At 37.1% G+C, this 21648-nt stretch overlaps 1 protein-coding gene across 3 annotated transcripts in view; it reads right to left on the bottom strand.

The window, feature by feature from the left end:
- EHBP1 (EH domain binding protein 1) overlaps nt 1-21648 on the bottom strand; it is a 345289-nt gene that overhangs the window by 156716 nt on the left and 166925 nt on the right. For all 3 annotated transcript variants that reach the window (XM_075535992.1, XM_075535993.1, XM_075535990.1), the window contains exons 8-10: nt 19746-19868; nt 11629-11869; nt 657-843 (exon numbers count right to left, since the gene is read on the bottom strand). In XM_075535992.1, the coding sequence (XP_075392107.1) occupies nt 657-843; nt 11629-11869; nt 19746-19868 (551 nt within the window). The remainder of the gene's footprint in view (nt 1-656; nt 844-11628; nt 11870-19745; nt 19869-21648) is intronic.

Raw genomic sequence — 21648 nt, 5'->3', positions numbered from 1 at the left:
CTTCTATTACTATACAAAAGGGCTTTGAAAAGTTTGTGGGGAAAATGGAATGAAAAATCATGGAATTTTCATCCATATGATAACAAACAAAAATAAAAACTATTTGTTCGAACAATACAGAAAAGTAAAAGCTGAGAGCAAATACCTTCTTCAATGTTCTATTTACCTTCCATCCTATCCAGACCTTCTCCTCAAAGGCAATCACTATTATTAAATCACTTTTGATTCTTGTTGCAACATATGAATGTAGCTACTGCTTTTATGTATATATGAGATAGTTTTTAAAAAACCCAAAACTTTTTACCTATACAGCAACCCCAACCTACTGCTGTCAAGTTGATTCTGACAGAGTAGACCTGCGGGATAGGATTTCCAAGGCTGTAAGTCTTTAGGGACGCAGATTGCTACATGTTTTCCATTGAGAGGCTGGTGGGTTTAATCCTCATCTATTAGTCTGCATTCGAGCTCATGGCTAACATGGCATCACCGAGGCTCCGTATAAAAGGGATTACATCTTTACTCTGTCATGTAATTTGTTTGTTTGTTTCGGTTAATATTATACTGGTTGCTGGTAATGCCAACTTTTCTTCACTTCAGTTACAGTGTCTGGGAGAAACGGCACAAACACAAATACATATTGTTTTTTAAAATCCTACCTTAGGAGAAGTTGAGAGATCTCTTCCTGCAGAAACAGTTGCATTTTCACTTACTCCTCCAAGCTTTGGTGAGATGACGGGCGGGGCGGGAGCCTTTCTTTTCACTCGCCTTTCACTCTCCAGTTCTTGAATGGGATTTACCAAATTATTTGGAGGAGTTGGTTTAGGTTCATAAAAAGGATTTGACCTAAGTAAAAGAAGAATTGTTGTTAAAGTTCGCCCTAAAGATTTTTTCCTGACAAAAACAATATATTCATTTTAAAAACTAAAAAATGTTCAAAGAAAAACCCAATGATAACCCACAATTCAGAAACAACCACTGTTAAAATTTTGGTCCTTTTCTGTCCATACGAAAATAAAAATTTATTCTATTAAAAAACTTTTAAAAAGGAAAACAACAAAAGCATAAATTCAAACTGAAATCTATTACATAGACAGCCTTAAGAAAATGTTAGTAATAATAAATCCTATGTGTTCTCCACACCCAATGAAAGGGAAATACCGTATACACTCGTGTACAAGCCAAGCTTTTCAGCCCATTTTCAATGCAGTTTTTGTGGTAAAATTAGGTGATATTCAGGTTGGCTTATACTCGAGTATACAAGGTAAGATGTAGTCATGCTACTTGTATATCTATTTTTACACCCCTTTCTCAAAAAATATTCGAGTACACTGAATGAAAATCTGTCAATACTAATTCTCCAAGGTTTTTGAAAAGTCTTGTTTCAATTGCACTATGAAATGACAGTGTAGGTGGGTAGAAAAGTCGTTGTCAGTTATCTGTTTCAGCATGAAGCTATTAGTTACTATCTTAGAGTTTTCATGATTATTTTTGAGAAGTCTATTCTCAGACTAATACTGTTCCTTTATAGGCCATCTTTCAGATGTTTTTTACATCTGGATTTCTTTGCATTTATCTTTAGACTCCTTGTATTTCCTGAATCTGAAGATCCATGAGTTATATCAGTTCTAAAAAATTATCAGTTGCTATTGATAGCCTCTTCTTTATTCTAGTTTCTTTAGAAACTCTTATATGTTTAACTTCCTACTTGTCCATGATTTCTATCTTCTACTTCATATTTTTACAAATCATTATCCCATCTGTACTATATTCTGAATAATTTCCTCACATTTATGGTTTGGTTCACTTTTTCTCAATCTATGAGTCAAATCTAAAGATCAACCTCCCATGAATTTTTAATGTAATCTGTGCTTTATTTCTATTTAGTTTCTGTGTGTATAAGACAGAGTTTTGAGATATTAATGATTTTAACACATTATTTTACAGGTTCTATCAGACAAATCTATTATTTGAAGTTCCTGCATGTATAATCATGCTGTTTCTTTTGTCTGCTGATTCCTTCTCTTGGTAAATGGTTTCCTTACATGTTTTGTAATTCTAGATTGTAAATTCAAAGTTTAATCTGAGGAAATCCTATGTAACTTAAACTGGGCGTGACTTTCTTCAAAGCATTTGTGCTTACAATGCCAAGTATGTTAGGAACCAGTCTGTATGTTACTTTTTTTGTTTTGGGGGTCCCCAGACCATCTGGCAAGGGTAAGCTCCAAAGCAGGTCTGTGCTTATACATTCTTAGGGAACAGTATTTTGTATATAGCAGTATTTACCGCTGTTGTCTTTAGCTCTTGCAAACCTGCTATATACAAAATCCTGCAACAGTGGGATATACAAGTAGATGCTTGGATCTATGCATAAGCTGAATAGGTAAGAGAGAGAGTGGGAGTATACTCAAGACAAGAACATAAAAGTTGGAGAGAGAAATTTGTCTATGTATACTTATATGGTGAAGCATACAGGGAACCAAGCTATGCAAACTTTCAGAAATATAACCTTTAGAAAGCGAGTTGCTAGGTCTCATAGATCATGACCAGAGTTTAGGGGAACACGAAGGTCAACTGGCATAGCACAGTTCACAAAGAAAGTTCTATAACTTAATTTAGTGAGTAGCACTGGGTCTTAAAAGCTCATGAGTAACCATCTAAGGTGCAACTATTGATCTCTCCTCATATGGAGTAAAAAAAATCAAAAGGCAGAAGAATTAGTCTAATGGACTAATGGAATGCAGAAACATCAGCTACCATAAAACCAAGAACAGAAGAACTAGATGGTACCCAGCTACTACTACCTACAGCTCCCAAAGGGTCAAATTAAAAAGTCCTGGATAGAGTAGGAAACAATGTGGAACAGAATTCAAAATCATAAGTGAGACCAGGCTTACTGGGCGATAGAGACTGGTGAGCCTCACAAGACTTACCTACCTTGCTCTGCCTACCCTTGTTCACTCTCAGGTCTGGAATTGAACCTCCCCCCACGTTAGAATAATCAGCCAGTTAATATCAAAAGACAGCATTTACCCAAGGGCAGAGAGTTAGGAAAGGAGGAGGAATGGAAACAGGAGGAAACTTAATGAGTGATTGTTGGGGTACAGGGGGCCACAACAATAAATGGATCCCCAAGAGTGACAGTGGAAAATATAAAAGACAGACAGACAGCAGGGCACAGTGGCTCCTGGTCCGATGTTAGGACTGAGAGAATGTATTTGCCAATGTGTATATAAAATTGGGCTTACAAATCTTTCATAAGGCATGCACGCCATACAGCTAACATATAACATAATCAATAGGGTAACATCACAAGCAGGTAACAATAAAAAAGCAATGAGGTGAATCACCACTTTGACCTAGTGCTAGTTAGCCCCAAACCACCCTAAGCCCTCCCCAGGGGCATTGAACTCTCATCAGTATCATCAAGAGATGTCAAAACAGAGATTGCTACATCTTTTTAAGGCAGTTTGGCTATAGAACCTGATTGCTCGTATCTACAGATAACCTTCAGGTATCTTGAAGTAACCAGACCCAAGAATGATTCATCTTATATGGTAGCTCCTTTATGACTGTTCCTTTATGGGGGGGTTATTGGAGGGACTGTGTCCAGTCATGAGAATGTATATTAAGACTTATTTATATCTCATAACCATGAGGGTCTTCCCCCACGAGAGTCAGCTTTCTAGACCCTTCATGATGAGCATGGAGGATTTAGCTGCATTAGATTCTCATCCAGTCTTTCAGCTTACCACAATTTTATTGGGAGCTCTTACAGATATCATAACATTCCACAGTTCAATCACATTATTCTTGTTTATCTTGATGACAAAACAGATTTAAAAAAATGTTCCTAACATATTTTAACATATAATAATGCATACCTATAAAAATAATGAGATCTCTTCCTTGTTCTTGGAAATGAAATTACTCTCTTATAGATAAAAAATGTAGCAGCAGAGAACTAATATTTGAAAAGTAAACTAGAAGGAAGCTCTCAAGTTATAGTGTTTGCATAATTTGATTATATACAAAAATATACCTAAAAAATAACTAGGGAGGTTGGTCAACATGTAAGCTGAGAAAAACAATGGACCAACTATGACAGCTCCATTGCCTCTAGCAAAGGAGCGGGCGCTAGGAAATGACTGGCTCCCTGATAACCTACAAGGAGAAGGGGTGCCATCCTATCTTCCACGATGACAAAGTCAGGAATGTCAACCTTTAAAACTTCTTTCTCTGATTCTCTGCTTTTGGATTAACTTATAGACTATAGTTTAGTTTCCCATGTTGCTCTGTGTACCAGGTATGTGTTTGTTGGTTAACACAAGTATTTGATGTATCCTACTGAATATTCAAAAATTGTTAATCTGGCTTTTACTCACTAGTTCATTGCGCGCGCACCCCCCCCCCCCAATAATAGTAGGTTGCCCAGATTCAAAATCCTGTGTGTATAGCAAAAATATAATTTCTGAGATACATCTTAGCTTTTTAAGGCTTGAGAGGTCTTTGGCAGATTTACCAATACATTCTCACTTGATTTCTTCACTGCTGCATCCATGGATATTTTTATTGTCAATCCAAGAAATGAAACCATTGATCACTTCCATTTTCCTTCATATATCATGATGTTATTCATTGGTCTGATAATGAAAATTCTTGTTCTTTCCAGGTTAAAACTAAATTTTCTGCTCTCAAAGCATGAACAAGATAGGGGTCTATATATACAAAATGCCCCCAATAGATAAATTAAAATAGAAAGACTAGTAGCTACTGCGAAGGGAGGTGGGTGAGTAGGGGAAATTACTACAAACTGGTAATAGGTTTTATTTTTGTGATAAGGAAACTTTTGTTATTAGATAATGATGATTGCATAGCATAGAACATTAAACATTCAGGTGAATATTCAAAATGGGGAATTCTACATTATATGAAGTATTTATCAATTAAAGATGCTATTAAAAAGACTGTAGAAATAGTGTTTGATAACTGTCATATATACACACACAATATTTATGGATGACTTAAAAGACATAACTGCAAATTAATGTATTTTAAAATAAAGTATTCTAAGAAAGGACAGATTATGGAATTGACATAATGTTCACATTTTACTGATCATCTATAATTTGAATAATCTATTTCAGGGCTTTCCTTATCAATTCAATAAACAAGACTTACTCTTGTCATTGCACTATGCACTTAGTGATAGATTGGCTATATCATCAACTCATTATAAGTTGAAAATTCATCAGCAGTAGAAAAGGAGGGAAAGATTGGACAGTACAGCTATAAATAGCATTCATTGTTTAGAAAATAATTCATCTAGGAAATGAATTAGAGGAAGAAAAACAAAGTTGACTATGAGCAGGATTAATAAAAAAAAGCATATTGAAAACATAATATTAAGTAAGGTTACAGCTGAATCTGTAGTCTTTTCTGCTTACTTTGAAAATCAGTGTTTTGGGAAAATTGTCCAAATTTCCTAAAATGAGAATATAGAATTTCTCTGAATAAGAGTCAATGAGATTTCCTTGAGAAACTACTTTGACATACAACCATGCCAAAAATTATTTTAGGCTGGGCCTCAAAAGTCGTTTCTTAAATACTTTTGTTTTATCATTTTCCATTTGGGGGACCTAAGCTGGAATGGCTGAACACCTAAACCTTAAACCCCGGAGAAACCCGAGTAGTTGCTAAGTGTGAAGCCCCCCCCCACCCCCCCTCCGCCCCCGCGCTCAAATCGCTGGAGGGCGTGTACTTTCTCTAGGTGCTGACTGACTGCTGAGACACTGAAGGGGGTTTCACACATCAAAGGAGTCCCCACTACTTATTGATGAGAGCTTTATGTGGAAGGCTACGGGAAGAATTTGGCAATGGAAGATGAGTCATACAGAGTTTTCACTTGATGAAAGGTCATAAGTTTATTACTGACGGAAGAACATATTTTGGAAGATTTTTGCTATTGAAGTTGGCTCTACATATTTGGAGAAAAAAGGATGGGAAATAGCAGAAAAGTAATGCATACAAACAGCGTTCTTCTGAGACTCACCTGTTAGCTGATGTGCAATCTTTGGAATTTGTGTGTATGTGCCTAAGGGGGAAAAAGCTGCAGTGTTTATAGGTTCCTTGTGGTAACACCAGATGATTGAAGAATTTCAAATGCTCTTTACTCATTGAAAACTTGTAAAACTGTGGCTTTCATGTAAGACAAAAAGAATAGTCAAAAGGAAACACCCAGTGGTTCTGATTTTAGTTTTTATTAAGGCATTTTAAAAGTTTAAGCAAACATGAGCTGTCTCTTTAATTTGTTAATTGGAGAACATAGGGTGTGTTTGATTGTGTAATGCTCATGCATCTTGGATTGACTGAATGTTAGTACTTACATTTACATTCAACAATCTAGGTGTGTGGCTATTACTCAGCATCGACACCACCCATGAGAAAATTCATTGTGATCACACATTAGCTATTTCAAAGAAAACAAATACAATAAACTTAGTAAGAACTGAGCCAGTTTTTCAGCTTCTATTTAGTTATCAGTAAGGCAATAGAATCATGGGTTTGGAAATTGATTTTTGTGATATAATTCTAAGTACTAATATAAGGCTAGAACTTTATTAGCTTTTATCAAAATCTATATATCTGAATCATCAAGTAAGTGTATAAAAGTGGGGAATACTGTCATATGGAATCAATAGCAATAGGAAACAAGTCAGCTCCTTTAGTCTTGTAAAGGTCTTTACAATATCTGAAGCAGATCACTACAATTCTCAAAGTATTTCTTTTCAAAGTCAACCACTGCCCATTGGATGTGGCTTCTGAACACTGTAAGGTCTCATTGTACTGTTAACACTGAATTCTCAAGGCCTCTTATACTGTGCAGCACCTGAGAGTAAACATAGTGCTCAAAACATGAGCTAGCATACATAGAGCAATAGCTCCCAACTCCCAGGCATTAAAGGAGCTCTTTTATTATTCCCACATATCCCATAGTTTGAAAGATTTTCCTACTAAACTGCATTTCCCCCTAAAATTTGTTAATTTAGTTGTTGCTGAAAGTATACAGAGCAAAACATACATTAATTCATTTCTATGTATCCACTTGAACGACAATGATTACATTCAAGTTGTGCAACCATTCTTACAGTGCTTTTTAAAAGTTGTTCTATCCACATTAACTCAACTACCACCCCCTCCTTCCCCCCCACCAAAAAAAGAAGATTCCTATTTAATCTTTTGAGTTGCCATTGTCAATTTGATCAGATATATAGAGTTCGGAAAAGAATCCACTGGTTTGGGCAGATTTTTTTTTCTTCTTAAACTCATTGCCAGTGAGTCAATTCCAACTCACAGCCATCATCTGGATAGGGTAGAACTGAGACTTTAAATTTTTACAGGAATAAACAGCTTCAATTTTCTCCTGTGGAGCACTGGTGGATTCAAGCACCTGACCTTGCAACTAGCAGCTGAATGGATAGCCCACAGTGCCACCAGAAGTCCTCTCTTCTTTGTTTGAGTCGTTAAGCTAAATTAAAGGAGCCCTGGTGGCACTGTCAGGTGATGATTGGACTGCTAACTGCAAGGCTCAAATGCACCAGCTGCTCCTTGGAAGAAAAGTGAGCTTATTTGCTTCCAGAAACATGTACCGTCTCAGAAATCCTATAAAGGGTTGCTATGAGACACAATAGTCTCAGTGCCAATGGGGTAAGCCCAACTAGTATTCGGTTTTAAAATGGCTCAGGAACTATTTTTAGTTTAAGATTTAAAGATTATTTCTGTGATATAATTTCGGGGGTTAATCTACTTCCTATGGCTCTAAAATATCTAGAATCTAGAATTTTACATTCTGGTCTACACTCACCCCCCTTTTGATCACGATTCTGCAAATGGAATCTACGATCAGAATGTTCAGTAATGGTAGCTGGCACCATCCAGGTTTTCTTGGAAAAGGACCTAGCTGTTTGTGAGACCAATTAACCAAATAGTCTATATCCTCTTCCTGTTCCTGCCTCTCCTTCTTCCTTGACTGGGCTGGAAGAGAGACTAATTATTATGCCTTGGGTGACTGCTTCCAAGTTTTAAGAACACCAGGCACTACAGAATAAACTAGGAGGTAGAAGAGAAATATGTGAAATATGTTATTAAGCCAATTAACTGGGATGCCCATGAACCATGACCTTACACCTCCAAACCATGGAATCAAATCCTATGAGATGTTTGGTTGTATAAAAGCAACCTCAGCAGCTACTTTTGTTGCTGTTGACATTGTTGAAAATGTGCCACCTAACTTGTCAATTCAACTTTTTATAAGCATACAATTTATAGATGGTAATTAAAATAAACGGCTATGCAACCTTAAAAAGTGAATTTTCTATCACCGTTAACCCCTTTTCCTCCTGTTCTCCTGTCCCTCGTAAACATTAATAAATCTTAGTCTCTATACATTGGTTGGTTCCTATCTTATTATGTAAGTGATGTCGCACAGCGTCTGTCCTTTTGTGACTGGCACCTCTCGCTCAGCATCAGGTCTTCAAGTTCCATCCACGTTGTAGCACGTTAAACTGCTCTGAAGGGATAAGTTTTAAATTTTCCCAAGCTACAAATAATGTTAATATACCAAATGTCATGAATTTTCATGGTAAGCAAAGACCCATACAGCCACGCCTTACATATTTGTAAGCTTTGTGCAGGATTCCATTACTTAGAATCAGTACACATGTAAATGATTACTCTTCAGTTTAGTGAAAATTTAAATATTTTACATATGTACACATACTTATTTAATGTAAAAAATTATTTTTCCGAAGGAACATTTCAAAAAGCTTACTGCCATCAAATCTACTTGGACTGATACTGATCTAAGAGAATACAACTGCCCTTGCAGTGTCCAAGGCTGCAAATCTTCATGGGAGAAGAATGATGGTGGGTCTACATTCCTGAATATTTTGATATTTTAAAGAAGTATTCTTTTAAAAAATTATCATTTTTATAGAACTATTTAATAGTCTATAGAACTATTATAGAGCTATTTTAACCACTCTTGTTTCTATCCATTAATTCTATCTTCTGTGTCTTTTCTGCATCCCTATCTAATTACTGAGTTTTCTCCTCAGAAATATAGAGAGAATTGGGAGATAGAAAAAACATCTGTGTAGAAATATTGGTCAAAAGTTGAAGAAATTTAAAAACAACAACAAAAAGCTAAACAAAGAGCTAAATGAACCTAAGCACAAAAAACATGAAGACAATCACAGTAAGATCTTTTCCTGAAAAACAAGCTAAAAGACAGTGGGGTGATGATTTTAAGGAATGGAGAGGGAAATAAAGGCTGTCCACATATGGACCTGATAACCTGTCATCTGTTGAACTCTGAACTGTGTGTTGGAGCACTACAGCTCTGGATAGTTCCTTCCATAGTTGTAGGCTTTGTGTGGGATTCCATTACTTAGACTCAGTTTGATTCTTCAGCGGTATGTTTTTAAGTTTGCTAGGCAGGTCTAGAACAGCCTTTAGGCTAGGGTTAATTAAATTCTTCCATCGTCAAATACCTTTCTGCTAATACGTACACCAACCTCTTGATGGTCAGTGAACGTCAGAGATGGTTCTACTTGTCCTTTTAGGGTTGGTGATTTCACTACATGCATGTGCACCCAGTCAGCTAAACAGTGAAAAGAAAAAGGCTACAAATCTTTAGAGCTCTCTTTTCTCTGATACTTTGTCATAAGTGCTAATCACCTTGTTACTTTTAATTTTTAACTCCAATTCAGAAGACTGCTAGACTCTGTCTGGTCCTCTCCCTGCACCACAGACGGAAACTTTCTCCTGTAAGTAAAACTCTGGCAATCAGAGCTCACACTGTCCTGTGTGGTCATTGTCCAGTGGTTTATATGCAACCACAGGTTTTATTCTTTTTTTTTTCAAATAAGAGGGCAAATCTAGAGTGTATCGCTGAAATGTGGCGGAAAAAAGTCAGCTCTACTGTTGCTTTCAAATACACACAGATTGTACCACTCAACTCCAGGTTACGATGCGAGCATGCCCTTCTCTTCTTACCCCTACATGTGAGCAAAGTCACAATCCTAATCTCACTGACTATTCATACTGAATAGTGATCCATATGTCTATTATTTAGAGAAAAAGTTACAAATACAGATAATCCCTCATTTATTAATGTAGGATCTTATTGCTTGGCATTTGAACAAATTTTCTTTGCAAATTAAGACCATAAATTTTATTCGGTTCTCAAAGCAGACCAATAATATATTTAAAATGCTTATAGTATTTGATTGAAAATACATAGCCGCCATTTATAACATGATTTCAGTTGGCAGATGTAATTGGAATTCCAACCAGCAATTCCAGGAACTTATCTCCCCCATTTGTCAGTTTAGGGTATACACACCACTCGGGTGGCTAGGGAATGAGGTAGATACTACCTTGTGAAGTGTACATTATTGTAGACATAGATCTAAAGACGTAAAGATTTAATTCAATACGCACAGGATCTCTACCCTCTCCTAGAGGCTAGTTCTGCTTCCCTAGCTGATGCCCTGTCAATGACGCTGTCTGCTCAGCACACCCTTTCCCCACCTCCTTCTTCCCCCTCTACTTCTGGGGCCACTGGTCCCATTGCCTTCTCCCCAGGCTTCTCTCCCATGGTCTAACCCATATAATTAGGCAAACCACTCATATCCTAGTACAAACGGTAAGAAAACATACGGTTGAAGAAAGAAAAGGAAAGAGAAAAAAACGAAAGGAAAAAAGCAAAACAAAACAGAGACAAGCTGTAGGAAGCAAAGGCATAGATAGGGAGAGTAACAGGGGTGTGCACTTACGCAAATTCATTAATCCTTAACAATAGTGGTATTGGCCTAGGTACATTTATTTATAAGGCAATACACGGAAGCTGCAGACATTGGTGAGAAGGGAGGGGGGTTGGAGCGAAGACCCAATGCCCATCTATGGACAATGGAACATTCCCCCCACAGAGGGGTTGCAGGGAGGGGTTGAGTCAATCAGGGTGCAGTAGAGCACTAATGGGTCACACAATATGCCTCTCATCCCTTGAGGCCTCCTCAACCCCCGCTATCATGACCTCAGTGCCGCCTCCCAATCTAGACCAAATGGGAGCATGTACATAGGTATAGACAAGAGAAAAAACTCACAACACATGGAAACCAGGAACAGGAATGGGAATAGAGATAACAAAGGGGGGGAGGGGAGCGGTGGGGAGAGAGGGAGCTATCAATCACAATGAATGGCACATAACCACACACCCCATCCAGGGGGAAGAACAACAGAAACCAGAGGGGAAGGGAGTCAGCGGTCGGTGTGAGATTTGAAAATAATGAACAATCTACAATCTATCAAGGGGCCACGAGGAGTGGGGTTGGGGGAAGGAAGGAGGGAAAAAGAGAGGAGCTTATCTCAATGACTCAATGGAAAGTAAATGTCTAGAAAAGAATGATGGGCTATATGTACGAATATGTCAGATACAATTGATGTATAGATTGTAACAAGAGTTGTAAGAGCCCCCAATAAAATGATTATAAAAAATTATTAATTCAAAAAAGATCTCTTTAGTTAATCTAAAAACTGAGCTTTGATGATAGCAAAATAAGGACTTACTCATCCAGCTCTTCTTCTTCAGTTTTAGAGCTATCAGCATAGAGGTACTTGCTCATGTCCACAGGCCTCGTAGTTTTTCTTTTTGTAGACAGAGGAGGAGAATCCTTTATGGTTACAAAGGTTTCTGGCTCATCAAATGGGTTCAAACGTTGTGGAGTCTGTGTTTCTTTAAAGGGATTATAGCTGTTATTATAAAAAGATTCTTCTGGTTTTTTAGATGAAATGGTTTCAAGAATTGGCTCTGCAAAACAAAGGCAAAAAGTTAATTAAATCCTATCAATATTATGTGGCATTAAGAATTTTTAATTGCTTAAAAATATACAATCTTGAATTAGCAACTTCTAGGGTTGACTCAATGGCAGCTGACTTTTGGTCTTTGGTATTGGACTGAAAGGCACTGTTGGGTAAGCACTGGGCAGCTAATCATGAGGTGCTGGAGGTAGCTAAGTGCTGAGCTGGTTCCAACCTGTGCACAACAGGATGAAACACTGTCCAATCCTGAGCCATCCTCTCAATTATGTCTGAGCCCATTTTTGCACCCACTGTGTCAATCCATCTGGCTGAGGGCCTTTCGTCTTTTCTCCTGCTCTTGTACTTTACCAAGCATGATATCCTTCTCCAAGAACTGGTCTGTCCTGACAACATGTCCAAACTATAAGACGAAATATTGCCATCCTTGCCTCTAAGGAGCGCTCTGGTCGTCCAAGACAGACTCATTTGTCCTGTGGCAGTCCATGGTACTTTCAGTATTCTTTGCCATTTCCATAATTCAAACACACCAGTTCTTCTGTCTTACTCATTCAGTGTCCAACTTTCATGTGGATATGAGGTGATCAAAAATACCATGGCTTGGGTCAGGTGCACCCCAGTGTTCAAAGTAACAATGCTTGCTTTCAACACTGCAAAGGTCTAGTGCAGCAGTTACTCAATGCAATGTAACACTTGATCTCTTGACTGCTGCTTCCATGAGCATTGCTTGTGGATCCAAGCAAAATGAAATCCATGACCACTTCAAACTAGTCTCCATATATCATGATATCTCTTGGTCCAGTTGTGAGGATTTAGGTCTTCTCTACAGAGTTGTAATCCTAATGAAGGCTGCAATCTTTGATATTCATTAACAAGTGTTTCAAGTGTTCCTCACTTTCAACAAGCAAGGTTATCATCTGCATATCAAAACTTGTTAATAAGCCTTCCTCCAATCCTGATGCGATTCTTCTTCATATAAGCCAGTTTCACTGATTATATGCTCAGCATAAAGACTGACCAAGTATGGTGAGAGGATAAAACCCTGACACAGCTTTTCTGATTTTAATTCATGCAGATTTTCCTTTTTGTTTTCCCACAAATGCCTCTTGATCCATGTACAAGTTCCTTATCAGCACGACAAAGTTTTGCAATTCCCATTCTTCTCAAGGTTATCCACAGTTCGTTATAATCCCCATAGTTAAATGCCTAGGCATAATCAATAAAACACAAGTAAACACCTTTCTGTTGGTATTCTCATCTTTCAACCAAGATCCACCTGATATCAGCAAGATATTCTTTGTATTCCACATCTTCAGAATCTGACCTGAACCGCTGGCAGCTCCCTGCCAATTTACTGCTGCAACCATTTTTGGATGATCTTCAGCATCATTTTACTTGCTGTGATATTGTTTTACAGTGATATTGTTCTACAGTTTGAGCATTCACTTGGGTCACCTGTTTGGAATGGGCACAAATAAGGATCTCTTCCAGTCAGTTGGCCACATAGCTGCCTTCCACGTTTCCTGACATAGACCAGTGAGTACTTCCAGTGCATCATGAATTTGTTGAAATATTTCCACTGATATTCCATCAACTCCTGTAGTCTTGCTTTTGGCAAATGCTTGCCTGCAGCTTCTACTTCCTCCTCAGTCCCACTGGTTCTCCTGAAATGGTGGACTGTTTGTGGTACAGTGATTCTGTGTATTCTTGATATCTGCATTTGATGCTTCCTGCATTATTCAATATCTTGCCCATAAAATCTTTAGTGATTGTAACTCAAAGCTTGAATTTTTTCTTTAGTTCTTTCAGTTTAGGATATGCTGGGCATGTCCTTCCTTTTGGGGTTTCTAACTCTAGGGCTGTGCACAATTCATTTAATTATTTGAGTTTGTCTTCTTGAGGTGCCATCTGAAATTTTCCATTGAGCACTCTGACTTCATAACTTCTTCTATTTGTCTTAGCTATTTTACAATTAAGGGCAAGTTTCAGAGTCTCTTCTGACATCCACTTTGATCTTTTTCTTCCTTTGCTACCTTTGTCATGGCCTTTTGCTTTCTTCCTGAATGTTTGTGATATCATTCCATATCTCATCAGGTTTCCTTTCATTCATGCTCAATGTAGTAAATCTGTTCTTGAGATGTTCTTAGCATTCTTGGGGGGTATACCCTAGGTCATGTTTTGGCTCGTATGAATTCGTTTTATACGGCTTCAACCAGATTTTACATATGAGCAATCCAAAGCTTGTTCTATAGTAGACCCCTGGCCTGGTTTTACTTGCTAATACTGAGCGTCACCACCAGCTCTTTCCACAGATTGTAGTCAAATTGATTTCTGTTTATTACATCTGGTGACTTTCATGTATAGGTTGACAGCTGTATTGTTGAAAAAAGGCATTTGCTATGGACAAGACCTTGGTCTTGCAAAATTCTATCATATTATCTCCAGCCTCATTTCTATCCCCAAGGCTGCATTTTCCAACTACTGTTACTTCTTTGTTTCCAACTTTTGGATTCCAATCACTAATAATTATCATTGCTCTTTTGATTGCATGTTCGATCAATTTCTGACAGAAGAATTTGGTAGAAATCTTCCATTTCCTTATCAATATCTTTTGTGGTTGGTGCATAAATTTGAGTAATAGTTGCATTGCTTGAATTTCCTAGAAGGCAGATAGATATAATGATGTCACAAACTGCATTGTACTTCAAAAGAGAGCTTAAAATATCCTTTTTGACCATGAATACAATGTAATTCCTCTTGATTATGTCATCCATCCCCAACAGTACACTGAAAGGGAACTGCCAAAGATTCAGGCTTGCTTGGACGACGATGTGGTATAAAGGATATCACTGCTGAGGTCAACATAAAACTGCCCACAATTTTATCAGTTTTGTTTATAAAATTATTTTCCTAAACGGGGGTAAAGTTTCAGATTGCAGACAATCAGAGTATAGTTAAAATCTAATTTTAATTGTGCTATGCAACTCTACAAAATGTTCTTGAAGACGATTAGTGCAATAAAAAGAAAAAATAATTATTCTCTGAGTGACAGTTCACAAGCAACTTAATCTGATTATAAAATCTCATGATTGAGATACAACTATTTTAAATTTTAAAATTAAATTACTTTTACTCGTACTTTAGGAATTAACTCAGGAAACTTGTTTTGCCTTTATATTGGGAGAAAAAAATGACAAAGTCAATAGCCTATCAACAGGGGAATAGAGAAAGTAAATGTGAGACACACAATATAGCATGGATGAACCCTGAGAACATTATTCTGGTAGAAATGGCCTATCCCCAAAGGACAAATATTATATGATCTGACTTGTATGAAATATCTAGATTAAGCATATATACAGGGACAAAGACTTTTTTTAGTGGTCACCAGGAGCTGGTGTGAGGAAGAAAGAAAAGAGTCTTGCTTAGAGAGCACTGAGCTTTTCTGAAGAGTGCTAGAAACAGGCTGATGGTACATAAAATGTGAAGGTCATTAATATGTCATAAGTATATTACATTGAAATCTTATATGATGGGGAAGTAATAATAAAATATTAAAAATAAAAATATTAATAACATTGGAAAATATTTAACTATAGTTTAATGAAGCCCTGGTGGTGCAGTGGTTATGAATTGGGATGTGAGTTGCATGGTTGGCAGTTCAAAACCACTAACAGCTCCACATGAGAGGGCCTTTTAGTCCCGTAAGAAGTTACAGTCCCAGAAACCCACAGGGGATCCCTATGAGTGAGCAATGACTCATGACACTACGACTCGATGGCAGAGAGTTTTTGAGATAGTTTACATTAGTGAAGAGACTCTAGTTATAGATTAAGGATAATGTTCATATTTAACCTCAAGAGTTTCTTTCTAAAAACTGAAGTCAAACTCTTCTTTTTCTTCCATATGAGAAGAATATGTGAGAAGTTTTGCTTAGTCAATTTTCATTAATAGTCCCAAATACTGAGTCCCAATATGCTCAAGTCTGAAATACTTAATAATCAAAAGTAAGTAAATAAATAAATAAAAACTGGTCGATGGAAATAAGATTTTTATTTTTACTTTCATGAAAGGGATTGTAAAAATGAAAGCAAATTCACTGGTTACAAAATCAAAAGCAAGAGAGTATACAAATGATAGAGCAAAAAATTGAAAGTAATAGAATAGGCAACAAAGAAAGGTTTAAGATAAGATTACTTCCTATAACAGGTAACAAATACATTTAATAAATCTCTAAGAGTTGCCGAAGCACAGAATGTCACGAACAGGAGAAAGTAACTGAAACTCTAAAATCAAAGAACCATCTAAACAACCGCACACATTCCCCCTCAAATGCCGTTGTTACCTGAGGATGGAAGCTTTTAATCAGTAAAAATGGATGGGCTATTTCTAGAAAAATAAGTATTATACCCACAGAAAGTTGTTATTCCAGGGATTCCAATAGGCACATGTAAAGAAAACAGTGGTTCTTATATATATATTTAGGCCCATAAGTATCATTAAAATTCTTTATTGGGACAGTGAAATTCTTTTTTTTTTTCTTCAAACCCTTGTGTCGAGGGCTGACTTTCAATAGATCGCAGCGAGGGAGCTGCTCTGCTATGTATGAAACCCCGACCCAGGAGCACGTCGTCTACGAATGGTTTAGCACCAGGCTCCCCACGAACGTGCGGTGCGTGATGGGCGAGGGGGCGGGGGCATGCGCGCGGGCCCGCCGAGACGGGGGACAGTGAAATTCTTAATAGAAATACAACATATAAACAGAACAACCATGAGTCATATGCTACTCCATTTGATACTTCAATAAATACATTAAGATTACATATTAATTTTCATTTTGAAATAAAAAGCTTATATACTGCTATCGCATAATATCTGGCTAATAGTTTTGAATCTCAGAATAGAGCATTATATATAGTAAACAGTTGAAATGTCATATGGTCAAATTAACATATCTGGTAAGAGCCCATGTGATCACGAGGTGTCAAAGGGATCAGGTATCAGGCATTAAAGAACAACAACAACAAAAATCATATCATTGTGAATGAGGGAGAGTGCAGATTGGGGATCCAAAGCCCATCTGTAGGCAACTGGACACCCCCTTACAGAAGGGTCACAGGGAACAGTCAGCCAGTCAGGGTGCAGTACAGTCACAATGAGACATATGTTTCCTTTAGTTTTAAAATGCTTCTTTCCCCACCCCCACTATTATGATCCCATTTCTACCTTACAAATCTGGCTAGACCAGAGAATGTACACTGGGACAGACAGGAACTGGAAACACAGGGAATCCAGGAGAGACGAGCCCTTCAGGACCAGTGGTGAGAGTGGCGATACTGGGAGGGTGGAGCAAAGGTAGGGTAGTAAGGGGGAATCAATTTCAAGGATCTGCATATAACCTCCTCCCTGAGGGACAGACAACAGAAAAGTGAGTGAAGGGAGATGTCGGACAGTGTAAGATATGACAAAATAATCAAAATTTATAAATTATCAAGGGTTCATGAGGGAGGGGAGAGCGGGAAGAGAAAAAATGAGGAGCTGATACCAAGGGCTCCAGTAGAAAGCAAATGTTTTGAGAATGATGATGACAACAAATGTACAAATGTGCTTGGCACAATGGATGTATGTATGGATTGTGATGAGTTGTATGAGTCCCCAATGAAATGATTAAAAAAAAAAATACCTGGTGAGAAATTTTTCTCCAACTGCATTTCTGTCTTCGTTTTTGAGCAAATAACTTTTCTTATCTTAATCCAGGAAAAGAGGCTGTTGAACTAGTTATCTTTAAGATGTACTGGGTTTCAAATTTGTTTTAAAAATATATGAAGGGGTACCCCCCAAAATGGAATTTTTTTCAAAGCTATGTATTTTAATTTTTTTTTACCAAACAACCTTATCACCTTCAAACTACTCTCCATTAAACTTAATACATTTGTCAAATCTACAATTCCATTCTTTTTTAAAAAAAAACATTTTATTAGGGACTCATACAACTCTTATCACAATCCATACATACATCAATTGTATAAAGCACATCTGTACATTCTTTTCCCTCATCATTTTCAAAGCATTTGCTCTCCACTTAAGTCCTTTGCATCAAGTCCTCTTTTTTCCCCTCCCTCCCCGCTTCCCATCCCTCATGCGCCATTGATAATTTATAAATTATTATTTTGTCATATCTTGCCCTGTCCAGCGTCTCCCTTCACCCCCTTTTCTGTTGTACAATTCCATTCTTGAAAACATTTTTCAAACTCATCTGTTTGGATGGCTGACAGCACCTCCCTCATTTTTTCCCCACCTTTTATATGTCATCAAATCGCTGTCATTTCATGTACCTCTTCACTTACAGAAACAAAAAGTAGGCACACAGAGCAAGGTCAGATGAGTCAGGTGCATGGGGCCAAACAATGGCACACTGAGATGGTTGCGTGAGCAAGGTGCATAGTTCTGGTGGCAAAACCAGTTCCCCATCTGCCACAAATCAGGCCTCGTTTGTCCCACACTGTTATACAATCTTTTCAGAACCTCTAAATAGGAAGCTTTATTAACAGTCTGACCTGGTGGAACAAACTCCAAATGGACACTACAAGTCAACATTTTTCATCCACTTGGGAAATTGATGGATGTCCAGAATAAGGTTTGTCATCAATCGATATTTCACCTATTTTTGAAAGGAGAAAACCACTCGTACACTTGAGCTTTTCGCAGTGGTGTCCTTGTAAGTTGCTTTCAACATCACAATAGTTTTTGTGGCATTTTTCCCGAGTAGGAAACCTAATTTCAAAACTGCACGCTGTTCACTTAAATCAGCCATCACAAAAACAAGGTTCAAGCGAAACTGCTTTTATGAAAAAATTTACTGTGACCAGAGAGAACCTCCCAGGCCATCACCAACGGGTGCACTAGCTCATAGCAAGTTGCTCAACACTTGCCAGCCCAGCTCTGCCCAGAGCAATTCCAGTCCCCCCTCCCTCGTATAGCCCATAAATGAAACAAAATCTCATTCATTAATGTTTACTAATTTGAAATCTTGTAAGAAGGAATTAGGTAAAGGAAAAGGAGAAATTAATTATGAAATGAATAATACTGCTCTAGCAGTGATTCTTGAAGTTGAAATTTCATTCTCATCATGACAGGCCACAGTACAATCATCTAAAGTTCATGAATATTTCTTAAGAAAAGCCCAAAAAAAAGAGAGAGAGAAAGTAAAGTAATAAAGTTTAATTATTCTTGTATTCACTTTAAGCAGTTTAATTAAACAGATGTCTTTCTTGTTCAAGAGCCCTTAATCAAACTTTCAGGATTCAAAATCAGTTAATTAAAAATAAAACAAAAAATCTCAAAGGAAACAAACAAAATTCCCATTGTTGTTTTATTTACAAGTAAATTGCATATATGATCTTGGTGGTTCTCACAACCTTCTTTCTGTTTCCTGCTATTCACTTCTGCAACTTCCTCTTATACTGACTATACTCCCATAAAGACAAGAAATCGGCGTAAGGAGGAATGGAAGGACTCATTCAACTTGGGGAGGAGGGAAGAAGCCACTCGCTACCCTAGTGCTGGTATGCTCCCAACCTGACGGGATCTGGTCACTAGTGAGACTTTATTGTACATGAAATGCTTTATCTCTACCAACAGAACTTCAATCAAAGAGTGAATTTTAAAATGAGCCCCAAATCAATGTCTATGAAAAGCTTGCTTTCTTTTTAAACAGCTCAATGGAAGCTCCAAGAATTTCTGACAAAATGATCATTATAGATAAAAATAGCATTTAGAAAATATTTATTTTTAATAGTGTCCCGTCCTTATAGTTCAAGAGAACTTGACTACAAAAAGACTTCACCAATAAAGGAAAAGCTCGCTACCTTCTGAGTCCGGCTCTCCAAATGGGTTTGACTCTGCTGCATCAGGATCACCAAATGGGTTTGAATTCACAGTGGCCATGTCCTTCTCTGCTTCATCCAAAAAGTTAAGTTTATTGATGAGCTCTGAAAAGAACCACATATGTTAGTTCAGTGTACATCTAGTTATGTATAATTATAAAGAGTTCACGAAACATTTTAAATTATAAAAATTCACACTAATAACACCTGCAAATAATAAGACATAGCATTTTACCAATGGCAGAAGGGCATTCAAGTAGTTTGTAGCATGCCAACATTTTCAAATATGAAGATCATATGTACATACTAATTTGAAAATTACATCAGATAATAAAGATTTCACCTGTATCTACTTTTGACTAAAAAAGGCCCTAGTATAGATTTAGAAAATATCATGTTCAAATATGAACAATTCAAATAGATTTAATACAAGCAAGCATTTTTAAAACCATATACTCATAATATGTAAACTCAGGGAAGAAGTATCATCATGCTGTGAGGCCAAGTATTATCTCAAAAGATGCTTTAAAATCACTGTCTACTAAGAATATTAACATCAGGCTTTGCTCAAATAAGTTCTGTTCTGTTGGAGCCAGTTGGTGTACTACAAATTACCAAAGAAACCAGTACAGGACAAGCACGGTGACAACAGTGACAGCAAGTGCAGGCAGAGGCAAGAGGGAGGAGGACACCGTCAATGGACGGGATCCGGAACAGAGAAAGGAAAGCTCTTAGACCTTCAGAGGAACTGGCTGATTGTGCTGAAGGCATATTTGCTTGCTTTATGCAGTCATCTTGATCTCCATCTAAGCTGCTCAGAGCATTCAACTGGTTTACAATTTCTGTAAACAGAAGCCAGTCAAGACAAATGTAAGGTAAGGACATGTAGTTAAAGAGCAGTAGAAGCATGCTGTTACTCAAAAAGACAAAGAAAGGAGATGTTTGTTTAATCAAGAGAATACATTCTCAGTGTATGTTATTTTGATGATGTGTTAACATGGATTTAATCAAACATTATGCAGTACTATTTTATAATACAGCATTTTATTAAAACTTATATTAATATAACTATGTAATGAACATTTAAAACAAAGGTAATAATCTAAGAAACTGACATTGATTTCTACTTTTGGTATCTGTAATTTGTTTCTTGAAAATAGAACTAAAATAGCCTCTGGTATCATAAGAAATCAGCACAATTTGTTTTATAATAGTCTACACTCAAAGCAAAGGTCTTCAGACTACATCTAAACAAATCACGTACACAGTGAGTGCTAGTTCATGTTTAAAATTTTAAAAATTAGCCCTACGGCAAGAAAAGCAGGTAGTAGTGACTATTTTCACAGTAGCTCTTGTTTTCTGGGGATGTTCTTTTAAACATCTGTTCTTGAGATTTGTTTTAGGGCATCTTATTTTTTATCCAGTAATTGATAAAAGAGGGATGGAGAAAAAGGAAATCTCCAAGACAGAGTTTCTTTTGTATTAAAAAAAATTGTTCTACATGAATCATATATATTTTTGTATTGTGACAACAATCAACATGTGAAATTATTATTCATTGGAGATAGTTTGGGAAGAAAATCAGTGTCTACTAGGCAACTTTAGTAAGTCCTTACTGCTTCCAAATGCAAAACCTAAAACCAACTTCCACAATAGCATAAATAAAACACATTCAGATCACTAAGAGGAACAAATAAAATGGTTAAAAATTAAATAAGACTAAATTAGATATGTAAAAAACAGTTCTTACCACCATAAATCTAAGCACACATTCTAGATGTCCTTTGAACCGATCATAGAATGCAAGACAGCGACATGGGCTCTCTTTATATACTCACCTTGTTGCTCAAGGACACAAGGATGGAAAAAGAAAAACCCCAAACAC

This window comes from Tenrec ecaudatus, chromosome 17 (assembly GCF_050624435.1).
Source record: "Tenrec ecaudatus isolate mTenEca1 chromosome 17, mTenEca1.hap1, whole genome shotgun sequence".
NCBI classification, from domain to species: Eukaryota; Metazoa; Chordata; class Mammalia; order Afrosoricida; family Tenrecidae; genus Tenrec; species Tenrec ecaudatus.
The sequence above is the reverse complement of the archived record's forward strand: the minus strand, read 5'-3'. Positions and strand labels throughout refer to the sequence as shown.